The 18707-nt window shown below is 47.5% G+C and overlaps 1 protein-coding gene across 4 annotated transcripts in view; it reads right to left on the bottom strand.

The window, feature by feature from the left end:
* The window catches only part of CBFB (core-binding factor subunit beta), a 76508-nt gene extending 67604 nt beyond the window's left edge, over window positions 1–8904 (bottom strand). For 2 of the 4 annotated variants that reach the window (XM_012505114.2, XM_030795623.1), the window contains exons 1-2: window positions 8572–8902; window positions 8248–8334 (exon numbers count right to left, since the gene is read on the bottom strand). In XM_012505114.2, the coding sequence (XP_012360568.1) occupies window positions 8248–8334; window positions 8572–8649 (165 nt within the window). In that variant the 5' untranslated portion in view covers window positions 8650–8902. Of the gene's footprint in view, window positions 1–1036; window positions 1154–8247; window positions 8335–8571 lie in introns of all 4 variants that reach the window. The other 2 variants (XM_003262871.4, XM_003262872.3) reach the window with 2 other exon arrangements.
* Between the last annotated feature and the right edge of the window lie 9803 nt (window positions 8905–18707).

The raw sequence follows: 18707 nt of genomic DNA on the forward strand, positions 1-18707 counted from the left end.
TGGAGGTTGCTGTGAGCCAAGATCACGCCACTGCACTCCAGCCTGGGCAACAGAGGGAGACTCCATCTCAAAAAAAAAAAACACACACACACAAAAAAACAAAACAAAACAAAAAAAACTTCACCAAAATCCTAATACATTTAACGTAGACCTGAAATAAGGCTCTCAGCTTAAACATTTTACCTATATTTTTGTATCTTTAACCTAAACTTCTAACATCAAAAATGTAAGACATGTTCCCAGAAACTTTTTCTCAAAACAAAACAAATGTATTTCCAAGTTAAAGTTTTCACATTGTTTTTCTCAAATGTAAATTTGCTCTGTTAATGGAATTAGAAAGTTACCTATGAGCTATTTCTAAATACTATTAATTTTTAAATCTAGAGGGCTTTTTTCTGTTTTCCTCTTAATTTTATTTTTATAGCACTATACTTACATATATTTTTGTAAACAAAATATATCTTGTCAAACTTTTAAAGAAATTGTTCTGTTACTTTCCTTAAGGGTTAGAATGTTCTACGACAAATATTATGTACATGAAATTAGGAATGGAGTGATATAAAATTTTAACAGTGGTTTTAAAAAATTATATTGGCCGGGCACAGTGGCTCCTGCCTGTAATCCTAGCACTTTGGGAGGCAGAGGTGGGTGGATCACAAGGTCAGGAGTTCGAGGCCAGCCTGGCCAACATGGTGAAACCCCATCTCTACTAAAAATACAAAAATTAGCCAGATGTAGTGGCGGGTACCTGTAATCCCAGCTACTCGGGAAGCTGAGGCAAGAGAATCGCTTGAAACTGGAAGGCGGAGATTGCAGTGAACCGAGATCACGCCACTGCACTCCAGCTGGGCAACAAGAGCGAAACGCCATCAAAAAAAAAAAAAAATTGTATTACATCCTTATAACATGGAATGAAAACAAATCTGAGCATATGCCGGTATAATCAGATCTGTGATCTTTATTAAAATGTAAATTACCAGATAATCTCTAACAAAACAACCGACAGTATTTTAAATTGCAAAGAAACGTTTCCTACCTTGCCTGCTTCTCTTTCTAAGTCGACATACTCTCGGCTAGGTGTTTGTCGCTGTTCTCCCTGCCAGCTGGCCGGAAAAAACTGGAGAGACAGATTGGTTCCTGTGGCCACAAAAGCCTTTTAGAAAAATCAATACAAACAGGATCAGGAGCAGGACATTACATAAATTATGCAGGCAGTCATTTATTTTTACATCAGTTTATGTCTTAAGCCAGGCAGCACAGAGAATACTTAAAAGTAAAAAACACACACTCATCATTTTTCTTAAGTATTAAGTTACAAACATCTGATTCCATTTTGAGGACATTTGCCATTGGCTGCTTAAATATAAAATCAGACATGGAATCAATACTTTCTTTCAGGTCATTTTTTTGCTGACGTTAGGATCTCATACTGCTAATGTCTAACCAGAAGCCACCATCCATCTTTGCATTTAAAAACTTCTATTTTTAAATGTAAAAATCACTGAAAATCTAAAGATTTTGAATTTTAAAGACCACCACAATTTAAAATTGTATAAATGAGACACTTTAATTTTCCTTGATTTCCCTTGCTGAAACACTGCATAGCAGGCAGTACATAAAAAATGCACTTGGAATTGTCCGTCCTCTGATAAACCATACATTGGCATGGGATGTGACAGTACTCTCTAAAACCCTACATGATTTTTAAAAATATGTCTTTTCTAACATTTGACTTTAGGAGAACTTGATCTGACTACAACAAAGAGAAAAGTATTCATCTAATATTTATAAAAGATTTGGATGTTAGAGCTCAACAGATGAACAATCTAAAACCACTTCAATAAAGTGTCATTTTATGTAGCCCTTGAGCAAGTTACCTCTATATTTCCCTCATGCAAAAAAGACATTACCCCTTTCCCAAAGGAAATTAAGAAAAAAAGAAGTAAAAGCATTTTTGAAAAAATACATTTTTCTTCATCTAAATGTAAACTCTTCTTTGCTGAAACCAGAAAAAGTTTTTTGTTCGGTTTATTCTACTAATTAAGTTCTGAAGCATAATTTGTTTCCATGCATAGAGTCTTCATCTCAAATCAAGAGGTTCACTTTTGGGGCAATTTGTTTAAAGCCATCAACCAAGTTAGCTATCCAATAGTTCCCCTGATGGCTAACAGTTTAGATTCTTTAGAGGTAAAAATTATACTTCCTATTTCTATTACTGGCACTGTCGGTACACTTGTCAACCTAAATGCTAAATCTCTAAACCTCTTTGATGGCATTTCCCTAATCAATTGGAGTACCATTTTCATGTGGTAAATGTTTTATATGCATAGAAACTGAACTAACATCAATATTACAACATCATTTTAAAAAATCTTTCAGGCCAGGAGCGGTGGTTCACACTGCTAATCCCAGCCCTTTGGGAGCCGAGGCGGGTGGACCAACTGATGTCAGGAGTACAAGACCAGCTTGGCCAACATGGTGAAACCCTGTCTCTACTAAAAATACAAAAAATTAGCTGGGCATGGTGGCAGATGCCTGTAATCCCAGCTACTTGGGAGGCTGAGACAGGAGAATCACTTGAACCTGGGAGGCAGAGGTTGCATGCAGTCAGCCAAGATCGCACCACTGGGCTCCAGCCTGGACAAGGCAAGACTCCATCGCAAAAACAAAAAAAACTTCCCATGCACTATGAGCATAAGTCTTAACAAAAAACCCCCCAACACTAGTTAAAAAAAAAAAAAAAAGTTTCTGGGAGGGAAACTGCCCAGGCTGTATGACCTGAAGCGTACCTCAGTTTCCTCACAAATTAATTATTTGTAAAGTGCTTAAAACAGTACCAAGTAAATGCTATGAAAGTATTTGCTGAATGATATGAGAAATAACTTTAAGCTCAACAAGAAAGCCAACTGTTTCAGCTTCAGATAATGAAATTCTCAGAGCAGAGTGGTGGCAGAAAAGACTGAGCCCATGAATGAATGCCCTGTGTCAAAATCCCTGTGGCTTTTTTCTTCAGTACTCACCTAGTAGCAAATCCTTCCACCTCCAATGTACCCCAAATCAGTTCTGTGCTAAGACATTGTGCAGATCGTATTACCTCATCTCCTGTCTTGATGCCAACCTCAGAAGAGATTTCCTGCATCACTATATGCCCATTATCTCATAAAGATCCCTCTCTGAGACAGAAGTGGTAAACACAGATCATTCTAGAATAATATTTTCCAAACTTATCTGACCATGGAACTCTTTTAATGAAATACCTACATATACGTAAGAGTTGGAAAAAGTCTGTTCCAAAATATTAATATGGTGTCAACATTGTCATAGGAAAATAAAGAAAAAAAGAAACAAAATGAAAACATTAAAATGCTACACTAGTATGACGCCTATATTTAAGATTTCCACGTTGTCTTATGTTTTATAGGTTTCATAAATTATAAAATAGCATACCTTGTGCCAATCCAACATACTTTTTACCAATCTTTAGAAGTAGAAATATGTATTAGTTTTTACTCTTCTCACCATAGAGCAACCATACTTCTTTTTTTTTTTTTGAGGCGGAGTCTCGCTCTATCGCCCAGGCTGGAGTGCAATGGCGCAATCTCGGCTCACTGCAAACTCCGCCTCCCGGGTTCACGCCATTCTCCTGCCTCAGCCTCTCCGAGTAGCTGGGACTACAGGCGCCCGCCACCACGCCTGGCTAATTTTTTGTATTTTTAGTAGAGACGGGGTTTCACTGTGGTCTCGATCTCCTGACCTCGTGATCCGCCCGCCTCGGCCTCCCAAAGTGCTGGGATTACAAGCGTGAGCCACCGCGCCCGGCCGCAACCATACTTCTTATAAATATTTTTTCTTTAAATGATTATTAGTGTTGAAGACATCTCCAACATTCTTACTACATAAGAATTGGCAAGAACAGGCTAGGTGCGGTGGCTCAAGCCTGTAACCCCAGCACTTTGGGAGGCCAACACGGGCGGATCACGAGGTCAGAAGTTTAACACCAGTCTGACCAACATAGCGAAACCCCATCTCTACTAAAAATACAAAAAATTAGCCGGGTGTGGTGGTGTGCGCCTGTAATCCTAGCTACTCGGGAGGCTGAGGCAGGAGAATTGTGTGAACCCAGGAGGCGGAGCTTGCAGTGAGCCGAGATCACGCCACTGCACTCTAGCCTGGGCGACAGAGCGAGACTCTGTCTCAAAAAAAAAAAAAAAAAAAAATGGTGAAACCCTGTCTCTACTAAAAATACAAAAACAAAATTAGCCGGGCGTGGTGGTGGGCGACTGTAGTCCCAGCTACTCGGGAGGTTGAGGCGGGAGAATGGTGTGAACCCAGGAGGCGGAGCTTGCAGTGAGCCCAGATCGCGCCACTGCACTCTAGCCTGGGCGACAGAGCGAGACTCCGTCTCAAAAAAAAAAAAAAAAAGAAACAAAGAATTGATAAGAATAAATCAAGGCTGGGTGCAGTGGCTCACTGAGGCAGGCACATCACTTGAGGCCAAGAGTTGGAGACCAGCCTGGCCAACATGGTGAAACCCATCTCTACTAAAAATACAAAAACCAGCCAGGTGTGGTGGCAGGCGCCTGTAATCCCAGCTAGTCAGGAGGCTGAAGCAGGAGGTGGAGGTTGCAGTGAACCGAGATGGCACCACTGCACTCCAGCCAGGGTGACAGAGTAAGATCCAGTCTCAAAAAAAACAATAAATCAGATTCTACCACAGATTCTTCTACCCGTGTTCACTTTTATTTAATGCTGATTGGGTTTTACAGTTAAAATCTCAATTGGCATAAAATAAGGAGGCTGAGTTTTATAGTTAAAGAGAGATGATCAACACAGCCCTTAAATTATTTCACATCTAAATGCAAAATGAGGCTGGGAGTGGTGACTCACACCTGTAATCCCAGCAGCACTTTGGGAGGCGGAGGTCGGTGGATCACCTGAGGTCAGGAGTTCGAGACCAGCCTGGCAAACATGGTGAAACTCCGTCTCTACTAAAAATACAAAAATTAGCTGGGCGTGGTGGTGTACACCTGTAATCCCAGCTACTCAGGAGGCTGGGTCAAGAGAATCACTTGAACCTGGGGGGCGGAGGTTGCAGTGAGCCGAGATCGTGCCACTGCACTCCAGCCTGGGCAACAGCAAAATGAATTCTTCATTAACCTCACTGATACATTAAGGAGATGTTCCAAATAAGAAGAGGAAAATTGGGGCAGGAGAAAGGTTGGGAATAGTTTTGAGAACTATAGATATCCTTGCCATTTATGGCTGCTGTCAAAACAGGCAAAATAATGCCTTTTTCCACAGCCAAATAGGAAGAAACCACAGCCTGTTCGTAAGTCATAAGATAAATTTCAGGCATTAAATTAAGTAGCCTCTAAATTCAAATAATCAAGTACCTCTGATATAAAAGGTATTGTGAAAAACAGCTGTATCCAGAGGGGTTTATACAGAATTAATGAGGTCTCTACCCTCTAGGAGCTAAGGATCCTGTAATTAAATGTGGGTTAACACTGAATTAAAGGAGGGAAACTAGAAAGAGAGAAAACTAGGAAATGTGAAATTCCTCTCCAAATACCAATAGTTACATTATTTAACAAAATAAGACATGAGCCGTCTTAAGTGCAAACCTCACACAGCATTCAATCTACCTTCTTTAACCTTTAATACTTCTCAGAAATTTAAAACTTGTAAAATCTGTCGGATCAGATATTTGTTTTATTTTTGGAGACAGGGTCTCACTCTGTCACCCAGGCTGGAATGCAGTGGTGCCATCATGGCTAACTGCAGCCTCGACCTCTCGGGCTCAGGTGAGGATCAGATATTTGGAAGCGGGGAAGGTCTAGAATGTCTAATTCATCCTGGAAATAAATTCATGACAAACACTAACCACCTATACTACTACTATAATATTACAGCATTTCAGATACCCTATGGGTTGAATTCATAATTCCATTCAGCAGTCTGAGATGACAGAAAACACCCTACTAGCTATGATCCACCAAATTTCCAAAAAAATTCAGCTTTCAAAGATAGTGATAATAATATAATACATGGGGCTGCGTATGGTGACGCTGAGCCTGTAGTCCCAGCTATTGGGAGGCTGAGGCAAGACGATCGCTTGAGCCCAGAAGTTTGAGGCTGCAGTGCCTTATGACTGTGCCTGTGAACAGCCACTGCACCCCAGCCTAGACCACACAGCAATACCTCTCTCTTAAAAAAAAAAACGAAACAAGGCCAGACGCGGTGGCTCACACCTGTAATCCCAGCACTTTGGAAGGCCAAGGTGGGAGGATTACTTAAGGTCAGAAGTTCAAAACCAGCCTGGCCAACATGGTGAAACCCCGTCTCTACTAAAAGTACAAAAAAATTAGCCGGGCATGGTGGTGTGTGCCTGTAATCCCAGCTACTCAGGAGGCTGAGGCAGGAGAATCACTTTAACCCGGGAGGCGAAGGTTGCAGCGAGCCAAGATCACGCTGTCGTGCTCCAGCCTGGGTAACGGAGCGAGACTCCGTCTCAAAACAAACAAAAAAGCAAACAGTAAGAATACAAGTACTTTGTATCTTATATATTATACTTGCATCCTTTACCTCCAGGAAATTCTATCGTCAGGTGTACCACCTTCCTTTTGCAAAAGGTAACTCAGGCAAAGGATGACACGATCATCGCACCAGCTAATGAATTCTTTTCTTATACCACTCAGTGCCAAAACCTAAAAGTATGTCTTATGCACTTCAATCATATAAATACTACAATTACTCAAGAAACTTGCAAGTGGGCTAAAAGCTTGAGACTGTCTTTCACAACATGCACTAATGATCAAATATTCAGGAGCTCCTCATAAATTTAACCAGTATCTTCTCACTATTACAACTCTAAAAAGCCTTCACTTAAAATATCAAAATATTCTTTAAAAATAGAGTTCAGTGATGTAAAGGGAGAATTTTATGGCATATGAATTATATCTGAATAAAAATAAACTGGTTTTTATATAAAGGGGGTGGGAGGAGTAAATTTCCAATGTCTTCCTACTGCTAACCCAAATTCAAATCGCACCTAGCTTCAAGCCTCTAACAATGCAATAAGTCCAAGTCACCGAGCAGAGAGTAACAACATTCCATCAGACAGTGCTTCAACTTTTTAAAAAATAATCAGGCCAGACGCGGTGGCTCACGCCTGTAATCCCAGCACTCTGGGAGGTGGAGGAGGGCGGATCACTTGAGGTCAGGAGGCCAGCTTGGCCAACATGGTGAAACCCCGTCTCTACTAAAAATGCAAAAATTAGCTGGGCGTGGTGGCAGGCACCTGTAATGCTAGCTACTCAGGAGGCTGAGGCAGGAAAATCGCTTGAACCCAGGAGGCGGAGGTTGCAGTGAGCCGAGATCGAGCCACTGTACCCCAGCCTGGGCAACACAGCAAGACTCCACCTCAAAAAATAATAATAATAATCAACCTCTTTTCTTGGTTTCTTCCTACCATTCCCTCCTCATCAGCACCTCCAACAACGCAAACCAAAAAGAGATGACAGGAACTAGGACCCTTGGATTTTTTTTTTTTTCAACCCAAAGTCTGGTGAAGACGCACCAAATCTGCCTCCTAAAACAAGGACCTCGAGATCAACCGTGGGTTTCGCCCATCTGTGCAGTTTTTAGGAACGGCAGCCCTACTCGGGACATGGTGATAATGGTTTCTTTCTGATTCTCCTGAAGCTTAACATTCTAAGAAAATGACACTTTTAGGGCCTTTTTCCCCCCTCCCCTCTCTATTAGAATAAATAACTGGAGGAAAGATTTCTTCTCGGCGATCTGGGAGTGAGACCGCTTGACATAGAGAATTATCGACAGATCTACCTTCTAAGAAACAAACTATCGCCGACCTTGAATGAAGCTCCAGTTCTTTTTCCGAATGGGGGTTTGCTTGCTACAAATACCCTGAACCCTTCTTCGGTGTCGCCGCCTAAACAATGCCCTTCGCTTGTTTGGTCTGGCTCGGGTTCGAGCTCCACTCGCGGTGCTCCGTTGGCCGACATGCGCCACCGCGGCGAGCCCCAGGGAAAGCGTCTCCCCGCGAGCACCGGCCCGCGGCACCTGGTTTCGCATTTTGAATCCCGAGTAGGAAGTAAGACGGCGCCCACTCAGTTCCGGGAGCCGCGGCAGCCGCGCCGCCGTCCGGAACCGGCCTGGGCCGAAGCGGCCCCGCGCAACAAGTGACCCGCGCGCGCCCCGGTCTGCGCCCCGGGCCAGCCGACTTACGATTTCCGAGCGGCCGTCGCGGCAGGCGTTCTGGAAGCGCGCCTGGCGTTCCTCGTGGGGCCGGTCCCTGAAGCCCGTGTACTTAATCTGCAAGGCAAGACGGCCCGAAATCAGGGGCCAAATCTGCGGCGCCGCCCGCGCGCCCGCCCTCCCAGCGCGGCGCCGATAAGGGCAAGCGGAGGCTGCGGGCGATGGCCGCCCCGGCAAGATTGCCCCTCCGCGGGCGCACCGACCGGGACTCCCGGGGACCGCGCCGCCCAAACTTTTCTCCGCCGGGGCCCACTCGGGGCGCGCTGCGGCCTCCTAGCCGCCCGCCCGCCTCACCTCACACTCGCGGCTCAGCTTCCTAAAGAACTCTTCGTTCTCGAACTTGCTTCTCTGGTCGGGCACGACGCGCGGCATCTTCCCGCCCTGAGGCCGCGCCGGCCGGCCGCGCTCGGGGCTTGCGCGGGCACCCGCTGGCTGGCTCCGCACTGACCGACTGAGCGCCCACCCGCGGCGCCCGGACGCCCGCTTCCCTTTGTTTCAGGCGCCCGCCCGCGTGGGCTCCCGTTCCGGGGAGTCTGAGGCGCCACCGCCCGCTCGAGCCCAACCCACGCCGCCGCCGCCGCCGCCTCAGCCGTTGCCTGCCGCCCGCGCAGCCCCAGCTCTCGCCGCCCCCAGCCGCCGCCGCCGCCGCCGCCGCCACTTCCTCTCACCGCCCACCCCGCCCCCGCCGGCCCCACCCCTCCTCCTCGCGCGCCCGCCCGCCCGCCCGCCTCCAACTCCGGCAAACAAGACGCACCATTCACAACTCGCGGCCCGCGCCACGCATGCGCCACCCGCCCGCTGGCGGAGCTGCCCGGCTGTGGCGCACCGGCGCTCCTTCCGCACCGTGGCCCTTTTCCCCTTGCTGGCCCGCGGCCACTCGGCGTGGAGCTGCCTTTGGGGGATCCGCCTGGCCTTTAGCAGACGGGAGTAGCCAGCGCAGGCCTTTTCTTCCGCCCTTCCTCGGCCATCTGGAACTTCTGGGTTCCCCAGGTGCGCGGAGTAACCCCAGATTGTCACTTGAACGCGAGGAAACCTAAGTCCTTGGGGACTTTTCGTCCCTACACCGGCAGGGGTGTAGGCTGTGCAAGTTGAAGACTGAGGTGGAAACGGACCAAAGAATCCAACCGAGTCATGGTGGAAAGGTCGTGGCTGTTGGAGTCAGATGGGTCTTAGATGGGATCCCACTCAGCTACACTACCTGCTGGCTGGGGCCTTAGACAAGAACTGGACCACTAAACCTCAGTTTCCTTATTTCCAAAATGCAGACACTCCTAGGTTTGCAGTGTTCGCGTGAGAACCTTTATGTGGATCTAGCACACAGTGGGAGCCCAATAAATTTAAGTTTCTAAAGAACAAGCTGGCCGGGCGCGGTGGCTCACGCCTGTAATCCCAGCACTTTGGGAGGCCAAGGCGGGCGGATCACGAGGTCAGGAGATCGAGACCATCCTGGCTAACACGGTGAAACCCCGTGTTAAACCGGCTAAAAAATACAAAAAATTAGCCGGGCGAGGTGGCGGGCGCCTGTAGTCCCAGCTACGCGGGAGGCTGAGGCAGGAGAATGGCGTGAACCCCGGGGGACGGAGCCTGCAGTGAGCCGAGATCGCGCCACTGCACTCCAGCCTGGGTGAAACAGCGAGACTCCTCAAAAAAAAAAAAAAGAAGAATAAGCTGAGTTAAAAATGTAACCGATTGCCAGTCCATATACTTAATGTGCAATCAGCTGCAAAAAATAAGATCCATAAATTCTAGGGAAGTTGTTTAGCCCAAACTGGAGAAAGCCTGACATGGGATTTATGGCAGAGTTTGATTCAAAGTTAGTCCTGTGGCCAGGCGCAGTGGCTCATACCCGTAATCCCAGCCTTTTTTTTTTAAACAGAGTCTTGCTCTGTCGCCCAGGCTGGAGTACAATGGCGCGATCTCGGCTCACTGCAGCCTCCGCCTCCTGGGTTCAAGTGATTCTTCTGCCTCTGCCTCCCGAGTATTTGGAATTACAGGCGCCCACCACCACGCCCGGCTAATGTTTTTGTATTTTTGGTAGAGACGGGGTTTCGCCATGTTGGTCAGGCTGGTCTCGAACTCCTGACCTCAGGTGATCTGCCCGCCTCGGCCTCCTAAAGTACTGGGATTACAGGCATGAGCCACTGCGCCTGGCCTAATCTCAGCACTTTGGGAGGCCGAGGCGGGCTGATCATCTGAGGTCAGGAGCTCGAGGCCGACCTGGTCAACATGGCAAAACCCCATCTTTACTAAAAGTACAAAAATTAGCGGGGTGTGGTGGCACACGCCTGTAGTCTCAACTACTTGGGAGGCTGAGGCAGGAAAATCGCTTGAACCCGGGAGGTGGAGGTTGTAGTGAGCCGAGATGGTGCCACTGCACTCCAGCCTGGGCCACAGAGCAAGACTCCGTCTCAAACAGCTACTCGGAAGCTGAGGCAGGAGAATCGGTTGAACCCGGGAGGCAGAGGTTGCAGTGAGCCAAGATCGTGCCATTGCACCCCAGCTTGGGGGACAAGAGCATAACTCCGTCTCAGGGGGAATAAAAATCCACGAGGAAGCACTCTTGCTCCACAATGGGTCCAAGGAGGGCTCACAGACCTCCAAGTTGATCTTGGCCAAAGACTCTAGCAATAATTGTTTCTGCCATGGGAAATGTGGAATAAATAAAAGTTGAAAGAGCTCTAGAATGGCCTTGGTGGCCATGAGCTTAGGCAAGGAAAAGGTCAGGGTCAAGGGAGCTAGACCTGGAGGGGTGAGAATGCAGAGCAGAGCAGGGCAGGGCTCTCATTGTCAGCCTCATGGAGGGGAGGAATGATGTCCTAAGGGAAAGGGACAGCAAAGCCTGCCAAGCAGACCCAGAACAGCAGCCCCACAGACAGCCTTGGGCAACTCCAGGCCACAGGGTAACCCACACTCGGCATAGTCTGGCATCCAACAGCCAGGATGACCGGGAAATAAGCCACAGGCTGAAGGAGGCCATCTCCTCGGCTGACCTCTATATGCCTTTTTGGTTGTTAATTTTTTTTCACTTATTTTAAAAAACTGAATTAAAGGAAATTTATAAAGGAAATTTTCACCCATGTAAGGTACACTTAAGTCTGTGCTCCTAACAGCTTTGGCAGCTGTTGAGTTGGGTATGGGTTGGCCCAGACACCATGCTATGGGTGCTTGCTAAGGGGGTTTGCTAAGATCCAGCTCTACTAAGGCCCACTCATGGAAGCTTAGAGGTGTCTCTTCTGTGCCAAGAAACATCTGCCTCCACCGTCCCAAAACCTGACTGAATTATCTGAAGTCCTGTCATCTAGAATCTTCCTTTCGTAGGGATTCAAGCCAATCAAGGGCCTCCTCTGAGTATCTCCCTAACTTCCTAGGTGGGTGGCTGCTCCTGCAGGATCCTAAAGCTGATCTTGGGTGGGTAAGTAGATAATACACAATGAAGCTGAGCAGAGCGCAGGAACCCTCACTTGCCTAGTGCAACTGTGAAGCTCTGTTCAGGGTGCCTTCATGCACCTTATCACAGTTAATTCACACAACCACTTTCTTTCTTTTTCTTTTTTTGAGACGGAGTCTCACTCTGTTGCCCAGGCTGGAGTGCAATGGCGCGATCTCGGCTCACTGCAACCTCCGCCTCCCGGGTTCAACCGATTCTCCTGCCTCAGCTTCCTGAGTAGCTGGGATTACAGGTGCCTGCCACCACGCCCAGCTAATTTTTGTATTTTTAGTAGAGAAGGGCAGGCTAGTCACGAACTCCCAACCTCAGGCAATCTGCCCACCTCAGCCTCCCAAAGTGCTGAGATTACAGGCGTGAGCCACCGCGCCCAGCCCACACAACCATCTTCTAAGTCAGGTCTTCTGTCTCCTTCTGAGAGATGAGGAAACAGACTTTGAAAAAGTAAATAAGGCCAGGAGTGGTGGTTCACATCTGTAATCCTAGCACTTTGGGAAGCTGAGGCGGGTGGATTGCCTGAGCTCAGGAGCTCGAGACCAGCCTGGGCAACACAGTGAAACCCCGTCTCCACTAAAATACAAAAAATTAGCTGTGCGTGGCAGCGTGCGCCTGTAATCCCACCTACTCTGGAGGCTGAGACAGGAGAATCACTTGAACCCGGGAGGCAGAGGTTGCAGTGAGCCAAGATCGCACCACTACACTCCCGCCTGGGCGACAGAGCAAGACTCTGTCTCAAAAAAAAAAAAAAAAAAAAGTAAAAGTAAAAAAGGACAGTGACGAGACCCTGATCCATTTGAAATATCAAAATGGGGGCTGGGCGTGATGGTGCACACCTGTAATCTCAACACTTTGGGAAGCGGAAGTGGGAGGATCACTTGAGGCCAGGAGTTTGAGACCATCCTAGGCAAGAGGGTGAGACCCCCCCCTACACACTCTAAAGAAACTAGCTAAGCATTGGGATACATCATCTTCATTCCTTCCTCACCACAACCCTGTAAGTTTAGTATTATTGATCCTATTCTACAGATGGGCCAATTGAGATTCACGGGGGCTAAGTGACCCCAGGGTACTGATTTTAATCATTCTACTCTGAGACCTAGTGGAGATACCAAAAGTCCTGCCTGCTGCCCTCACTGAACTGCAAACTCATAGAAGGCTATGTCTGGGGTTATCCTCTGGGAGCATCCCACCATGTTGTAGAAGGGTCCCCACAGGTTGAAGAAAGGGATTCTATTGTGAGCCTTGGGGCAGGATGTGGGTCTGCCCTTGAGGACTGTGCATTCCTATCTCTGAGCCTGTTTGTCCCTTCTTGGCTTGGAAGGTCAAAGTCTAGGTGTCCTGCCTCCGCAGGCCCAGCAGAAAGGATGGTTTTATCCAGGTCTGGTGTCAGCAGCCACCCACCTTTGCCTCTCCTCACAGAGGAAGTCTCTGAGCCTCTGATGCATTTTTTCTAAGGAAATAGTTTCCCTTCAGTTACTGAGAAAATATTGTACCATCTTGAAGCTGAAATAGGATCTGGAGCCACAAATGAGACTTGAGAGGAATGGGAGACAAAGAAAATTAGTGGCTGGCACATTGCCTAAAACCCTGGCTCCACTCAGCTTCTAGTTTTTAGAAGGCGATGGGCCTTAATCCAGGATAAGGGTGTCATCTGCCCGAGTGTGGCAGTTTCCTGGGCCCTAAAGAATTTTTTTCTTTTTGAGATATAATTTATATACCGTAAAATCCACCCTTGGGCCCAAAGAATCTGCCCTCCCTCCCAGGAGCATCTCCCCCTTCTGAGCCCTCCAGCCACCCTCCCCCAGCTCAGCCATCCCATAGGGAAAGGAAAGCAGAAAGGAGCAAGTTTCCCCAGAATAACATTTCTTTAGTGTTGGGATCAATAAACCCGTTTGCTTAAAAGGAACCAGATGATTTCATCCTTGTAATTATAAGTTTGACGTTTGCAAATCTTGCCTGGGCTCCAAATGAGCCTCTTTGTCATGGGTGTTGGGGGTGGAGGAGTTTGTCTGGGTGCCTGGGGATGGCAGGACTGAGCCTACTGGTGGGAAGAGGGCCAAGCTGGGGTCAGGAAGCCTGGCTGATGATCTTAGAGGGCTGCCTTGGACTGCTCCCCTTCCCCTCTCCTGCTCTCCTAGTTTCTGACAAGTGACAGGAAACAGACTAGACTAGGGGGCTAGGGAATAATAATAATGGTAATAACAATGATAATGGTAGTAATGATAATAATATAATGTGATGAGAGCTAGGTTGAGCTCTAACCACACCACCCTTTTGCTTAAGACCCCTTCCCCAAGATTGAAGAAACTTGGGGCAGAAAGACAAAGGCCCTCAGCCTAGCATTCATGACCCCCTGACAATCCCTACTTTCCAACACTATCTCCCATCGTTTCTCCCCATGGCACCCTGCAATCCAGCCATACTGGCCTGTTTCCATTCCCCACATGCCCATACCATGACTTCCTCCTGTTTCTCTACTGGGAAAACTCATCTTTCTTCTTTCTTTCTCTTTTGGGGCAGGGTCTTCCTGTTTTACCCAGGCTGGAGTGTAGTGGTGCAATCATGGCTCACTGCAGCCTTGACCTCCTGGGGTCAAGCAATCCTCCCACCTCAGCCTCCTGAGTAGCAAGTAGCAAGTTGCTGGGACTACAGGTGCCACCATGCTTGGATAATTAATAAAAAAAAATTTTTTTTTAGAGATGGGGTCTATGTTGTCCAGGCTATACTTCTTCTTTAAATATTTTCATGGGCCTCTGATTGTCCTCCATGGAATGACTGCCCCACAGCATCCATTTATTCATTTGGCTCCATGCTATGTGCCAAGGAGATGGTCAGCCCACCTGGGACATAGCAGTCCCCTGGATTCTGGGAGGATTTAGTTCTACACTAATTTGTTTACTTTACTGTGAAGCCTTCATATGAAGGTCTCTCCCCTCACCCTTAAGACTTTTTAAAGTTATTTAAAACTTGTACTTTTTTTTTTGCAGAAAATTTAGGACATATAGGCTGGGTGCGGTGGCTCACGCCTGTAATCCCAGCACTTTGGGAGGCCGAGGCAGGTGGATCATGAGGTCAGGAGATGGAGACCATCCTGGCTAACACAGTGAAACCCTGCCTCTACCAAAAATACAAAAAATTAGCCGGGCGTGGTGGCGGGCGCCTGTAGTCCCAGCTACTCGGAGAGGCTGAGGCAGGAGAATGGCGTGAACCCGGGAGGTGGAGCTTGCAGTGAACCGAGATCGCGCCACTGCACTCCAGCCGCCTGGGTGACAGAGCAAGACTCCGTCTCAAAAAAAAAAAAAAAAAAAAATTTAGGACATACAGAAAAAGAATAAAGGAATCCCACCATCTCAAAGTAGTCATTGCCAACATTTTACTGTGTTTCTTTTGGACTCATTTCATCTGTATTTTTTTCACTTAGTTATGACATTCCGTATGTGCAGCTTTGGATGCTCTGTTACCACCCTAAACCTATGGCATAAATATTTCCCCATATCATCATTTAAAATTCCTAATGGGATTAGCTGGGAGTGGTGGCATGTGCCTACAGTCTCAGCTACTTGGGAGGTGAAGGTGGGAGCATTACTTGTGTCTGAGAGTTTGAGACCAGATTGGGCAACATAGGCAGACGCTGTCTCAAGAACAGACAAACAAGCAAACCAACAAACAACGCAGTACAATTCCTGATGGCATCTTTTTTTTTTCTTTTTTTTTTGAGATGGAGTCTTGCTTTTGTCGCCCAGGCTGGAGTGCAGTGGCGCGATCTCAGCTCACTGCAACCTCCGCTTCCCGGGTTCAGACAATTCTCCTGTCTCAGCTTCCTGAGTAGCTGGGACTACAGGTGCCTGCCACTACACCCGGCTAATGTTTGTATTTTTAGTAGAGACAGGGCTTCACCATATTGGTCAGGCTGGTCTCGAACTCCTGACCTCAGATGATCTGCCCGTCTCGGCCTCCCAAAGTGCTGGGATTATAGGTGTAAGCCACCGCACCTGGCCCCATTTTTTTTTTTCAGACAGAGTTTCGCTCTGTTACCCACGCTTGAGTGCAGCGGTGCGATCTCAGCTCACTGCAACCTGGGCCTTTTGGGTTCAAGCAATTCTCCTGCCTCAGCCTCCTGAGTAGCTGAGATTGCAGGCATGCACCACCATGCCTGGCTAATTTTTTTTCTTTTTTTTCTTTTTGTATTTTCAGTAGAGACAGGGTTTCCCCATGTTGGCCAGGCTGGTCTTGAACTCTTGGCTTCAAGTGATCCACCCACCTTGGCCTCCCAAAGTGCTGGGATTACAGGAATGAGCCACCGTGCCCAGCACCTAATGGCATCTTTTAGCTCTACTGTTACTTGGCAGATCCCCTATTGTTGGGCATTTAGGTTGTTTCCTATTATTCACAAATTACTAATTAGGCTGCTGTGAATGCCATGGTTCTTAAGGCTTTTTCTTAAAAGTTCTGAGCCAGGCGCAGTGGCTCACACCTGTAATCCCAGCACTTTGGGAGGTCGAGGCGGGTGGATCACTTGAGGCCAGGCGTTCGAGACCAGCCTGGCCAACATGGCAAAACCCTGACTCTACTAAAAATACAAAAATTAGCTGGACGTGGTGGCACGCACCTGTAGTCCCAGCTGCTTGGGAGGCTGAGGCACAAGAATCGCTTGAACCTGGAAAGCAGAGGTTGCAGTGAGCCCAGATCATGCCGCTGCACTCCAGCCTGGGCAACAGAGCGAGATTCTGCCTCAAAAAAAAAAAAAAAGTTCTGGATAGTGTTTTTAGGATCAATTTCCAAAAGTAGAACCACTAGGTCAAAAGATATGACATTTTAAGGTTCCTGATGTATGTTGCCAAATTTCTCTTTGACATCACCTCTTCTCTTTTCTTGAGTCTTAAGAATCTGTTCCTCCTCCTCCTCCCATTTCTCTTATCAGTGTCTGAGACACAGGAAATGCCAACTAAGAATAAACCGAGAGCTGCAGATAGAGATCAATGGATCAATACAGGAGTTTGAATAATTCAACACTCGCTTCTGGCTCATTATTGACTCTGGAATCTAAATGCCTCTTTTACCTTCTCTCCTTTTGTGTCCCAGCTGATAACGCCTTGATAACCTGCCATGCTCTTGGATTCTTTCCCAAACTTTCCAAGCTCGGAACCATCAAAACAGGCAGGGTTTCTCATCATGCTGTAATATTACCTTGTAAATAAGCGGAAATAATTACTAGCCCACGGACACCTCACCAGCCTGCTTCCCCTCCAGGAACACAAAAAGGGCAATTTAGAAAGCAGACAATCGTTCTTTTCCCTGAGATGACGACACTACTGAGTAAATAGGCAAGGAATTCAGCTTTGGTCTGCTCCAGCCCTGGCTAAATTCCCTCTGTCTAGCTTGTCTTTCTCCCCTTTCTTGGCCAGACCAATTCACATTCTTCATTAAGTGTAGTTCAGAGAGGCCAGGCTCAGTGGCTCATGCCTGTAAGCCCAGCACTTCAGGAGGCCAAGGCAGGTGGATGGCTTGAGCCCAGGAGCTCGAGGCCAGTTTGGGCAGCATGATGAAACCCATCTCTACAAAAAAATACAAAAAATTAGCTGAGTATGGTGGTGCAAGCCTGTAGTCCCAGCTACCCAGGAGGCTGAGGTGGAAGGATCATCTGAGGTGGGGAGGTCAAGGCTGCGGTGAGCTGAGATTGTGCCACTGCAGCTCTTCAGCCTAGGCAACAGAGTCAGACCCTGTCTAAAAAAAAAAAAAAAAAAATTCCAGACGCGGTGGCACACACCTGTAATCCTAGCACTTTGGGAGGCCAAGGCTGGCAGATCACCTGAGGTCAGGAGTTCGAGACCAGCCTGACCAACATGGAGACACCCTGTCTCTACTAAAAACACAAAATTAGCCGGGTGTGGTGGCGCATGTCTCTAATTCCAGCTACTTGGGAGGCTGAGGCAGGAGAATCGCTTGAACCCAGGAGGTGGAGGTTGCAGTGAGCCAAGATCGCGCCATTGCACTCCAGCCTTGGCAACAAGAGTGAAGCGCCTTAAAAAAAAAAATGTAGTTCGAGCCAGGGCGGTGGCTCACACCTGTAATCCCAGTACTTTGGGAGGCCGAGGCGGGCAGATCACCCGAGGTCGGGAGTTTGAGACCAGCCTGGCCAACATGGTGAAACCCTGTCTCTACTAAAAATACAAAAATTAGCTGGGGGTGGTGGCACATGCCTGTAATCCCAGCTACTTGGGAGGCTAAGGCAGGAGAATCACTTGAACCTCGGAGGTGGAGGTTGCAGTGAGCTGAGATCGCGCCACTGTGTTCTAGTCTGGGCAATGGAGTGAGACACTGTCTCAGAAAAAAAAAAAAAGTGTAATTCAGAGGCCCCTGACAAGGCTTTCTAAACTATGCTGGGCAGAATGACTGCCCCTCAGCATGCCCTCACCAATGCCTATGAGACAAGACTGGACTCAACCACCTCAAAGGCATCCCACAGACTTGATAGCTTCCCTAGTCCCACCTTATGCTAACTTCATCTTGCTCCCTCCTGCCCAGGGGGAGCTCCCAGCATGCTTTGCAGTTTAGGTAGTGTTGGTGACGGAGATGGACACAAAGATGAACAACCCACGTTTCCCTTCAGTGAATAACTCCTTTCTTTTCTTTTCTTTTCTCTCCTCTTCTCTTTTCTTTCTTTCTTTCTTTCTCTTTCTCTCTCTCTCTTCTTTCTTTTCTTCTTCTTCTTTTTTTTTTTTTTTTGACAGGGTCTTGCTTGGACAAGTGCAGTGGCATGATCCTAGCTGATTGCAGTGTCCAACTCCTGGGCTCAGGCGATCCTCATCTCAGCCTCCTGAGTAGTTGGGACTACAAGTGCACACTGCCACGCCTGGCTAATTTTTACATTTTTTTTTCAATATAGGGTCACATTCTGTTAGCCAGCCTGGGGTGCAGTGCTGGCATCATTGCTCGCTGCAGCCTCAAACTCCTGGGCTCAAGTGATCCTCCTGCCTCAGTCTCA

This window comes from Nomascus leucogenys, chromosome 2, assembly GCF_006542625.1.
Source record: "Nomascus leucogenys isolate Asia chromosome 2, Asia_NLE_v1, whole genome shotgun sequence".
NCBI classification, from domain to species: Eukaryota; Metazoa; Chordata; class Mammalia; order Primates; family Hylobatidae; genus Nomascus; species Nomascus leucogenys.